General features: G+C 43.6%; 1 protein-coding gene across 7 annotated transcripts in view; it reads right to left on the bottom strand.

Annotated features, from left to right (window-relative positions):
• TBX4 (T-box transcription factor 4) overlaps positions 1-12,734 on the bottom strand; it is a 118,261-nt gene that overhangs the window by 24,781 nt on the left and 80,746 nt on the right. For all 7 annotated transcript variants that reach the window (XM_065573046.1, XM_065573045.1, XM_065573048.1 and 4 more), the window contains 2 exons: positions 10,533-10,652; positions 8,006-8,153 (listed from right to left, as the gene is read on the bottom strand). In XM_065573046.1, coding sequence (XP_065429118.1) covers positions 8,006-8,153; positions 10,533-10,652 — 268 coding nt within the window. The remainder of the gene's footprint in view (positions 1-8,005; positions 8,154-10,532; positions 10,653-12,734) is intronic.

Genomic DNA, 12,734 nt, shown 5'->3' on the forward strand with positions numbered 1-12,734 from the left:
CCTTTAAGAATGTGAATATCCTAACTATGATTCTGCCCACTCCACCCCCATGTATCAAAAGGCTAATTGTGCCGATTAAAATACTACTAATAATTGGTACACTGTGGTTGAATGAATACTCTCAGTGTCTTGTATGTAAACTGACCCTCACCCTAAGAAAAATGCTTAGCACTCCTCTGCAAAGTACTATCCAAACGTTAACACTTAGTCCTGCCAACACCCTGGAGGAGTGCTATAGCATTACCATCCACCCATTTTACAGATGGTAAACGGAAGCTTGAGTTCAGGTGACTTTCCCAAGGCTTAGAGGAAGCCGGAGCTAGGATTAGAACTCAGGAGATCCAGGCTCCCAATGCTGTTAATTGTTATTACACTGCTTATTGCCTCTCTCCATACATTAATAGCTTCAACGGAAGCCACTTTTAGCGGGTAGATCCAAGCCACACCTCTGCAGGTGTAAATGGACCTGCCTGCAGTAGAGCTGGAGCAGTTCTATTGCCTGGACATGGGGATGATTTGGGGAGCCTACGCTTGGGTTGCACGCAAGGTGAGCACTGCCGACTAGTTCAGCTGACATAGCTGTGCAGGGCAGTTATGGAGACATCACCACCTTCCTCCAGCCATTTCCATCACCCTGCCATAAAAGGATATGGGTGGAAATGGTGGCTCGGTAGCTGTTCAATAGCCTAGGAGAAGGATTGTTTTCCCCCTTGGGCCACATCCAAAGCCTGTTAAAGTAAATGAAGAGACTTGCATGGATTTCAGTGGCCTTTGGACTAGGGACCAGACTCAGTTTCACAGCCTGTATTCTGGGACTGGGCTTTGGCTCGTGAGCTGGTATTATGTATTATTTGTACGTGATAGCAGCTAGGATCCCCAGTCACGGACCAGGACCCCTACTGTGTTAGGTGCTGTATAAACACAGACCAGACAGACAGTCCTGGGCCCAAAGAGCTCGCAATCGAAATATCATTGTGGACGGAGATGTGGGGAAACACCCAAATGGAATGAAAGTCAATGCCCTGCACATTTTAATTCTGGTTGGAGTGAATCCTCGGCTTAGACATAAACTGGTCTCTCAGGGAAAAAAATAATTCACTGTGGGCCTGATCCAAAACCTAGTGAAATCAATGAGAATGAGAACCTGTCAGAGAATTCCTTTGTAACAGTCTGTAAGCACTCTCTCACCCAGACCTGGACGAAGAGAACTCATAGACATTCTTCAAATCTTTAAAAGACAATGGGATTCCATTCATAAGGATCTAAACTAATAGAAATATTTGTTAGGTCTCCCTTAATGCTCTGTATTAACCTTCGGCAAGAATAATAATTATGTAGTCCTTTTTAATAAAGACACATTTTTGAAGAATTACCAGATTACAGATAATATTCACTAAATGAATTAACAGATCGTGGTTAGTGTTCTGAAGGAGTAATTCTAATTTTTCATCTGGAACCAGTAGCTGGATGGGTATTGTAGCCTGAATAAATCAGTAATTTTAGTGGATACCTTACTGTTGTGTCAGCGTTCTGACTCTCAAGTTTAGAAAATATTTTGTACTTTCAAAGAAAGTGTACGTTGCTACCAGCCATTTACACGGCATTAGGAAGGAAAGTCCCAAATCTGTCAAAATAATGAGCTTGTTAGATCACAAACCAGCCTCGGGACACACATAAATCAGAAGTTCTGTTGGGCTGATTATCTGTGCATGTAAAGTTTTGAAATACATAACTAAAGGTCTCACTCTAGGAGGAGGAGGGCTTTTACCTTTAAACATAAGTGGCTTAAAATTATTTCTTTAGGATCTGATCAACTCTATCGCTGAATATCACAGGCACTTGCTCACTTCTCATTAGGGTGACCATATGTCCCTTTTTAAAGGGACAGTCCCATTTTTGGGGCCTTTTTTCTTATATAGGTGTCTATTATCCCCCACCCCGTTTTTTCCACAGTTGCTATCTGGTCACCCTACTTCTCATAGACTCACAGACTTTAAGGTCAGAAGGGACCATCATGATCATCTAGTCTGACCTCCTGCACAATGCAGGCCCCAGAACCTGACCCACCCACCCCTATAATAGACCCCAAATCTCTGTCTGAGCTACTGAAGTCCTCTGAATCCATATTCAGCACGAGTATTTTTCAGTTGAAAAGCCTGATGTAAAACACAGGCCTTTCCTGATAAAAAATTGCTCCGACAGAAAAAAGGTGTAGCATTAATGGCTTCCCTGCACTGGGGACTTGGGTACCAATACAGACTCCTAGTGTAGACACGTTGCACTGATGTACAAGGTCACTTGCACCGGTGCAGTTTAGCCTGTGCAAGTCACTTTTTGTACTTGTGCAGTGTGTATCAATACAAGGGGCTTCCACCGGTGCAGTTACATTGGTGTGGCTACACCAGCACAAAAGTCCCCGATACAGACCAGCTCCACAACTTGTGAATTGACTGAAGTATAAACTGAAGCACAGAGTGGGGAAGCAGTTCACCCACGCAGTTCTGTTCCAAGAAATCTTGGAACAGAACGCAAGTCTCCAAACTCCTAGCCCTATGCCTCAGCCACAAGATCTTCCTTCCAACCTACACAGGTTCTTGACTAAATAAAAAAAAAAGTATGAATCTTCCTAATTGTTTGCTCTAAACCAGCAAGGCTGAATCCACACGTCCTCAGTCACCTGCAATGAAGAGCTGCCGAGCAGCATATTTATTTGCCAACTGTTCGCCATCCAAAATAAACATTTGCAAATGCCCAACTGCAGCAAACTCCTTCCTCACCCATCTGCAAAGCTCCCAAACAAGTGCATCAGCAGCGCCTTTTGACAAGCACCTCAACCCGAGACCTCCCCTGGTTGTTGAATAAATATTTCAGTGTCCAAAGAGGCAAAACACAGGTTGGAGGCTAATGGGAATAGTTAAAACATATTTAATTAACTCACTCTCTCCTTCCCCACAGATGTCTCAGGGCTCATCCACATGAGAGAGGCACACTGATTTAACTAAAGGTGCAATTTTAAATTGATTTGAACTGATGCAAACTCCTGTGCGGATACCTATTTCAGCTCAAACCAGGCTTTTTTTTGGGGGGGGGGGGGTTAGATTAGGAGTCAGTTTAAGCTAAACTGAAATAAAGCACTCAAAATTAAACAAGTCTCCCCACACAGGGGTTTTCATCAGTCTAAGTTAGATCAGCGCAACTTGCTCATGCGGACAAGCCCTTAGAATGTGAATTCTTTCAGACAGGAACTGCCCCTTGTTATGCCTGGACAGCACCTAGTATACTGCGGCCGCTATTCATAATCCAAAGAATTGACAACAGCTGATAATTTACCGACTTGATTAGGAGTCTTCACCAAAGAGACAGCAGTGAATGTTTTAGGGGGTCAGTTGTTCAGTCTGTTAATAGCTCATAGTCAGAATCTGACCATTTTCAGAGCATAGTCTAAGGGCCTGATCCCACAATCCCTTACTAACGCAAGTAATCATCAGTCATACCTCACTGAGTTCAGAGAGCGAGCTCAAGTCTGCAAAGCTTCAAAGTCTTTTTATTACAATGAATCAGTTTAACTAATTTACCTAATTAGGCCTCAGGCCTGCACACGCTTAGCTTTATGAACTCAGTGGGCCTACGCCTGGATAAAGGTAAATATATGCATAAGTTATTTGCAAGATCAAGGCCTTAATCAGGTACTGGAGTGCAGAGAATCCGGGCCTGGATTTACTTACTAAGGCATTCAGTGAGGGGACTGTAAATGATTTGCCTACTCATTTAATTATTTTTAAAGAAGATACCAGATGTGTAGCTGCCAAGGTAGAGCCATGTTCAAAGTAAATGAGCAGATATATACTGCACACTGAACCCCCAAAGATGGAAGTCTCCTAAACAATTATAAATGGAGGCTGGGGATGGGAGCAGGGCGGGAGCCTAACAATTTCTTTTGCTTCACAAGTGTCTGCGGTAAGCACTCCTAGACTGTGCTTGTAGGGATGCCAATTGTGGTTGGACGTATTCCTGGAGGTTTCATCACATGACATAATCTTTAATGAAAGATTAATCTGTAATTCCTGGAGTCTCCAGGACAATCCTGGAGGGTTGGCAATGCTGTGTGCTTGTGAGAGAAGTCCGTGAGCTAAGCCTGAAAAAAATCAACCCCCCAAAACTTCGCTGGGAAGTGAATAGACAGGGAGATGTAAGGACATTTTTTCAAATGATGCGTTTGCCAAAAAATGTGAATGCAGAAATGGAGTAGTTCAAAGCAGAGCTATTTTGCAGGAAGACAGCAGACGTTGTCTGCAAGGAGGCTATGAGAGCTCTGCATGTCACAGCACGTTATAAAGGGATTACTTACACACACAAAAAGCTGCAGATTAGGGCAGGGCACACAAGCCTTGTGACAGAGATTCTGCAGCAAACCAGGCCGTGCATTTAGGATCGCTCACTTAACAGTTCACTCTCCATGTGCGGATATTGGGTGGGCTGGTATCAAACCCTGCGTTTACATCCCGGGTTGGCACGAGCCGTTTCCCTTGAACTAACAGGGCCAGAGCGGGCTGCTGTTGAGGCCTCTTTCTGGGTCACTCTGTGCACCACAAAAGAAAGTAACTGCAGCATGAGGAAACAGACCCGCAGCAGTTTTGAGGGTTTAGGAAAATCAAAGACAAAAGAAAATGGCAGGCTCGCCTAAGGGAGCAGGAATAGAAGGCAAACAAGCAGTGTGGGTTTGATGACCTGTTTTTAGGGAGCATTACGAGATAGTTTGCGAATACTTTGAGAGCAAAGTCCTAGAAATTAAAAGCGATTATTATTAATTTAGTAATATCTGCATAGCAGTAGTATCCATTGACCCCTCTCAAAACTGGCACCTATGTTGTGCTAGGGACTGTACAAACACATACAAAGTCACTGCCTCTGCCCCAAAGAGCTTTTGTTCTAAAGGTTGGTCTATAACTGTACCAATTAATCTGGAAGAAAGTAGGGTGTGAATTCAAAGCAGATTAACCTGATTAAGTTAATTTGGAATAAAGCACTTTTATTCTGGAATAAGAGCGCTCACACATGGAGTTAATCAGGAAGGGTTAAATCAGGAATCACTATTTTTCCTCCCTTGGTATCCTGCTGTCAATTGAATTGTCTCGTTCGACTGACCTCACACTTGGTAAAGCAACCCCCTTCTTTTCATGTATTTATACCGGCTCCTGTATTTTCCACTCCATGCATCTGATGAAGTGGGCTCTAGCCCACGAAAGCTTATGCCCAAATAAATTTGTTAGTCTCTAAGGTGCCACAAGAACTCCTCGTTGTTATTTCAGAATAGCTCCTGGTGTAGACAAGCCCTATGAAGTGTCAATGAAGGTGTAACAGACGCAATGAAATATCCTGCATTGCTAGGAAAAGTCTGACTAGCCCAGTACATGGTCCTGCCTTCCTTCATATGCATATAAAAAAAAATTAAAAATTTCTAAAGCACCTAAATCCTATTTTCAAAAGTGATTTAAGTTCTTAAGTGCCTAAGTCCCACTTGGATTTAGAGGCTTTTGAAAATGGGACCTAGGCACCTTTGAAAATTTTACTCCAGGCATTTTTCTTTAGCATACACTGTACTAAAATCGTAGATAAAAGGGCAGTCTTAGAGGACAGATTACATGAGGAGAGAGGGCCAAATCCTGATTGGTGTTGATCGTGATTATAGTAAATGGCACTACAACGACATACACTAGCCGAGGAGCTGACCCAGAGAATCTAAATAGAGTCCCCGTCATATTCTGAATGTGTTCTCGGAGTGACAAACAAAATGTTTAATAAATGGGGGAAAAAAAGCAAAAAACTACCACTCAGTCTGTTAAATACAGTGTTAAAATTGCACAGTTAAAATTACAAAAAAGGGCCAGGAAAAGCAGATGCTGAATGTTCCAACAGTAACACTAGATATCCTGGGTTTTTTTATGACTGCACTGAACGTCCTGTAAGTTTTACAGTATACATTTTACAACATAAACAGTAATATATTAAGATGCACAGTTACCCCGGGGTTGGGAGAAAAAAATGGGATGTGTGCAAAGCAGTCAAGTTACTGCTGCCACTGAGACCTTAACGTTGGCATTTTCCGAAGATGAAATTTTTCGCCATGCAATCTTTAGCATAGTTGCTTGCATTTAATTTCCATGGTGTTTTTTCCCTAAAGAAGAGAGTGTGGGGGGGTGGGGGTGGGAGGGAGGAAGCCTGCGCTTAATAATGTAAGCATTTAAATGGTTCTGATTAGTCTTTGAAGTTCACACACATTTCATTGGGGTCAGTAGGTTGGAGAAGGGGGTCAAGTTCCCAACTTTGCTTGACTGTTTTCTGTAAAGCTGGGTTATCAAGGCATCACATTGTGATGACTGGGATCTCTGCAGCACTGACATTTAGAAACGGGAAGATAGTTTAGAATTTGCATAAAGTCATCAAAGACATCAAAAATTTTGGACAGACCCTCAAATGACCGGATCTGCACTATTTTGGGGACTTACAGCATTCTGCTTTCCCTATGTTATTGCAAAGTGGATTTGCTTATTCAGGGTTTTGTTTGTTTTAGAATTTTATTGGGTTTCTGTTGGACTTATACAATCTCCCTGTGCAGAGTGTCCCATCAGCAGCCCTTATTTCTGCTCAAGCCAGTCAGGGAGAATGTGCAAAATTTGATTTCGCAAAGAGCTTTGTTAGGTTCTGTTGAAACCTTGTGTGCCATAGAACTGATCCACATGCACGGTAGTCATTGGAAAGGCTGCTATTGACTTCATAGGGCTTTGGGAAAGACCCCCAGATCAGTATGTTTAAAAATAATTTCTCTCTCCAAATGAGTTGTAACTTTTGTCTATTTCAGGACAAGAGCACTTGATTTTGGGGTGGGGGCTGTTTGTTTGTTCTTTACTCACTATAGGATGCTCTGAAATGCAAAGCATTAGTATTAGCCTCTGCTCCCATTGACATTAATGGCAAAACCCTTATGGACTTAAATGGGAACAGAGTTCTGCCATGGGGCCAGGATTGAACCCTTCAGGGCAGATCCTTGTGTGATGTAGTTTGGACAATTAACATTGTGCATAGCTCATGATTGTGGAGCGATGGCATCTTACCCCAGTTGAAGATCTGACTATTAGCATATGGCTACATGCTTAGTTTGAGCAAGACAGGCCCACTTCCCCTTCACTTTGCAATCCTATCAGCATCCCCCACACTGCCCCTCCCAACACCAGGGGTATTTCACGGAGCAGCCGGTAAAAATCATATGTTGTTATGCAAAGCCAATGCGCTGACCTGTGTTACTAAGTGCTTGAGACCACTAAAATTAAAAGAATTCTACAAATCCTAAAAATCTAACCTTACTTTTTCTAGTCACTGTTGTTTATTTGTACATGTCCTTCAACTTGCAAAGCGAAAACTAGACTGGTCAGGATGCTGTATTTACCGACGTGGGCGCACACACGGCTGGCAGTCTGGAAAGGCCAGTGTTCTAAGCTATTAAACGTATCGCGGTGATAACGGTGAACTTCCCAGTCCTACATCTGCAATACACAGGAACTAAGAGTTTCCAAATAAAATACTCCATCTTTTATAGGAGTGCCCAAGCCAACTGGGAAAACAACAAGCTTATGTAACCTGTTTCTGAGTGCTCTGCATGCCCTGTGCATCAAAGGCTTTGGCTGAAACATCTGAAAACACTGACTTGAAATTTCCATAGAGAGAGTAGAAGCTCAATAGCACCACGCAGATGAATAACTGAACAAGTCACGCATGGCACTTCAAGAGGCCAATGCAACAACACTAAAGCAGTTAGCACGGAGTGCTGGATCTAGTATCGTTAAAACGTCTTCATTCTCAATTACATAACAGAATAAAAGAAATGCTACTAATAATTATAAAAAAGTTAATTAATTAGAGGCCACTCCTAAGTGGAGCCCCAGAGCCAAGCCGGCTTGAAATCTGAGGAAGTTCAGACTCAGATGCAATAACGTTTCCAGAAACTTACGTGTCCGAACGGATCGAGGTGATTGTTAGTGAGCTTTAGCTTTTGAAACGACACCAGCTGCCGCATCCAGTGAGCTCCGGTGGCGGGCGAGTCCGGATGAACATATAACCGCCCAGGCATTGCGGGCTCCGCTTTCCCAGCCACCATCCTGTGAACAAGGCACTTATGGATTACATCTTCCTGGCCAATTAGTACTTCAGAACAATTCATTGCCTAACTGAACATGGTAACCATCTTACAAATCGTGAGCTACTATCTGTATTCTAAGATGGATTTGGCCCGGACAGATTGGCCTGGTGGAGAAACACAAGAAGTCTAGGATGCTGCTGCTGCTTCATGGATCTGGGAAGGATGAAGCAAAAAGAGGGGCAAGGAACACAGGCCTCTTTTCTCGTTTTTGCAGTTCTCATTGCCTGGGCAGGGTTTTCCCTGGACACACAATATTGTATGAGTGAGTACATGGCAACTGTATGAGAACTGGCTATGGGCAAGTCCTGTCTTTGCCACTCAGAGGTCCCTGAGCATGGGGGAAACCGTATGGCTCCACTGTGCAGAGGCAGGATCCAACACACTCTGGGGGGACTCCCTTCAGCCTTGGGAGGAGGAAGGCATTTGGGGAAAGTGCAGGGGGCAAGTCCAGGGCTGGATCCAGGTAGCAGGGCTGCAAGAAGACCAGAGGCTACTGTAGCTCCTAAGGCTGCAATGCCAGGTTGTTAGAAACTCTTGGGAAGTGATTCCTTCCCTGCCAGCCCCTGTGGAAGCCCAGTTCTCAGGCTGCAGCTGGGACGTGGATTTGTCCTCACATTCCCCCTGCCAGCCACCTTTGTTCACACGTCAAAAGCTTGGTTAGTTTTCATGGATTTAATGCTCTAATACAGCATGTAACAGCAACTCTCCCCTTACTGTGTATTGTTCTTATGCTATAAAACATCAGTAAAAGCAGTATTACCAAAAACAGCAGAGCCTTTCCAACAGCAATAAAACATGGAAAGGGAAAACAGTTCTAGTGATTGGCCAAAGTTAAATTAAAAGAGTTAACATCATCTAGGACTTAATGGCTAAAGCAAAGAATTTGCCCTGGGTTGCGTAAGGTTCCCAGTGAATACGACTCCCATCCTACAAGGACTCCAGAAACAAGCATTAGCTCAAAAGACAATTAAAAAATGAGAACAATGCCCTAAAATGTGCGTGTAGATTACATTTGTATGGGATATCACTCCCTTCAAAGTCAATGGGAGTTTTGCCATTGACTTAGAAACAACGTCGACAATTAGTGGAACAGATGAAGCTCCAGACAAAGAAAGCAGGAGGATTCTGGGAAAGGCACGGCATATTTTCAGCAAGGAGAGATTTTTCAGGTGACAAGATGCATGAGATTCCCATGGGCAGGAAAGTAAATATTAAACCTGGCTTCATGCTGAGTGATCTTGCTGTCATTGAGAGAGGGCGAGAGGAGAGACAAAGGGGAAAAAATCTGGAGAATAAAGTGGGGGTGGAGTGGGGAGGAGAATAAAAATGGCTCCAGAACTGGGCTACATTGGACTGACCAATTCCACTTGTCCTCCCTCTTTCTGAGACCACAAAGAAGTCCCATATTTTAGCTATCCAACCTCTAGGGGCTGTGACTTTCAATCTGGGATAGGCCTCAATTCCCACGGGTCCCTACTACCACAAGAACTGCAAGATCCCTACCGCTCCTGTGTTTCCAAAATGGCAACAGGAAAGGAGAGCGGGCACTTCAAAAACTCTCTGGTGGTGCTGGGTTTATTATTAATTTTTTTATTTTAAAGCACATATATTTCATTTCCAACCGACACTGACATCTCGGGAGGGACAACAAGTATTTTTGCTCAAAGACGTAAATCCAAGATGGCCACCATCAACAGCTCTTCTGAGACTATATGCAGGTGAGGCCAAGAAAAGGCGCGCCCGTTTGGATAAATGAGGAAGATTCATCTGGTCTGCCCACAGATCTTCACCTGGTGGCTTTGTGGCTCTTTCCCACAGAACAAATATAATTAGAGAAGAAATAGTCAACACTCAACCCACTGCAAATCTAAGGCCTCATAGATACATATTTTTTTTAAGGCCAGAAGGGACAATTACATCGTCTAGTCTAAACTGTATATCACAGGCCATAGAGTTTCATGCAGTTACCCCTGGATTGGCCCCAAACTTGTGTCTGACTAAAGCATGTCCTCTAGAAAGGCATCCAGGCTTAATTTGAAAACATCAAGTGATGGAGACTCCACCATTTCCCTTAGTAGTTTGCTCGCTGGTTAATTGCCCGCGCTATTAAAAAAAAATTGTAGTTTGTTTCTAATTTGAATTTGTCTGGCTTTAACTTCCAGCCATTGATTCTTGTTCTGCCTTTCATGGCTAGGTTAAAGAGCACTTTGGTATCTGGTATTTTTTCCCCATGAAGGTCCTTATTGACCATCTCCTCAGTGCTTATTGCAAACAGTGGACACAGATATGAATACCTCTCTTTTGATAACCCAAGGAAAAAAACCAAATAGTCTCTTACCATTTGTTGTCACAAAATTTGTATCGGTGATCATCAGCTGGGACAATGTCAATCAACAAGATGTACTTGGTCTTGGGGTTCATCCCGGTTACCTTAATTTTGTAGCTAGGAAACATCCTCCTTATGAAAAGCAAAGGGTTAATACATTAGCACATAACTTAACACATAGTACAAACTAACAGAACAGCAGAGAGGAGCCCCAAAAGGAGGTTCCACTGAAAGTCTAAAGTGAAATTCACCCAAAGACTATGTACCACTTAAGTGTCACTTAAGGCATTTGAATTACATTCATCCCTGTGGAGAGCTAACACAAGGTCTGTGCGCCACTTAAGTTCCCCTTCCTCATAACAGAGCAAAAGTGGGACTTACATGGGGTGCAGGCCTTGCATTGACCATTTTCAGAATTTAATCCCCAACGCATGCTCAGAGCAGTGAGCAGGCCCTTATTAATTGGTGCACTGGGCCTTGTACAGGCTCTCTGCCTGAAGGTGATTTTCACCCTAAAAATCTGGGGTACTAGCTGATTTGATTTTAAAAGCTACTCAAGTTCATCAGGGAATGACTCTGGTTGGCTTAGTGCCTTCCAGAGGGCACACAAAGCACGACTGCTGACAACGACTATGGGTCTGAAAGAGGCAAAGGAACTATCTAAGGGTATGTCTATACTACCCGGCGGATAGCGATCGAGCCAGCTGGGATCAATTTATCGTGTCTTGTCTAGACATGATAAATGGACCCCCAAGCACCCTCCCGTTGACTCCTGTACTCTACCGGCACGAGAGGCGCAGGCGGAGTCGACGGGGGAGTGGCAGCAGTCGACTCACCGCAGTGAAGACACCGCGGTGAGTAGATCTAAGTACATCGACTTCAGCTACTTTACACACACAGTTCCCCTGGCACTGAATTTTTATCAGAAATTATGAACATCCAATCTTTAGACAGCAAGATTGTGTTTGTGCAGCACCTAGCACAGTGGGGGCATGTTCCACGACAGGGGCTCCTAGGTGCTAGGCTAATACAAATAATAAACAACAATACTATGGTGAAAAACCCTTACACGACATGGCGGGGGAAAAAAGCGTTACTAATCGATATTGACCCAACATGGAGCCCTGCCTCAGAGACCCCGGGTTTTCTCTCTCCAACGGAGGGGGGCAGATTAAGGGTCAAAGTCTATGCTGATGTAAACAGATGCTGCTCGATTGACTTTCCTGTGCATTAATCGAATGCTGCAAATACTGTTTAAGAATGGAGTGTCTGACTCAAATTCTCTGCGAGGGTCAGTTGGCGCGGTGCTGTTGTAGCCAGTGGAGTTGTGCCAATTTACACAAGCAGAAAAATCTCACCCTAAGATGTTACATTACTGAGCAGTAGTTGCAGCGTGAAACCAAGCAACAGCTAGATGTGACAGGGAAATTAATTCATACAGTCACAGCGTAGGAGCTTGCAACCCTTGCTGGTGTGGGTAACTTTGATCCATGTGATTACTTCCATTGGTTTCCATGGGACTAAATACCAAGTAAGCAGTAAGGGTTTGCAGGACCATGCATCTTCAATATTATGAGTAACTTTTCTGTTGGCTCCATATTACCAAGCCTCTCCTCATCCAATAAAAACAAGTTGCTTGCGCAAACTGGCTCATCACGGTCTTTAAGCAAGAAGATGGAACAATGCAATACATCAGCATGCCGGGACGGCTCATTTGTACTAGCAAAAAAAATGGGCAGAGTGGATGAAAATGTCTATATCCTGAGGCAGCATCGTCACAACCAGTGTTAGCAACAACGGGCCAAATCCTGACGTCATTACTCTGTCAAAATACCTAGCAACTTAAATGAGAGTTTAGTCTGGATTAATAGCTTGGCCCAGCATAGAGAACCCTCCCCTACCCTTGGATAGGCCCAGTATTTTAAATTCTCTTTTCTCCCCCTTTTCTCTTTTTAATGAGCAAGTTTCTCCAGGCCAATAAAAGGGATCGCTGTATTTGTGGCTAAGGAAAGTACTAGGGACAGCTGAACAATCTGGGCCTGTGAGATGAGCGGTAGTTGCTGTCTGTGCCACCATTTTGTAACTGCTCCGGGAGAAGGCAACAAAATGGGCCCTGTTAGGATTCATTTGAATTGACTCTTTTAACACCGTGCATAAATTCCAGATATTTATTATGTATTTAGCTGGGACTAACCAGGGGTGGTTTACCAATGT

Source organism: Chrysemys picta, chromosome 19, assembly GCF_011386835.1.
Source record: "Chrysemys picta bellii isolate R12L10 chromosome 19, ASM1138683v2, whole genome shotgun sequence".
NCBI lineage: Eukaryota > Metazoa > Chordata > Testudines > Emydidae > Chrysemys > Chrysemys picta.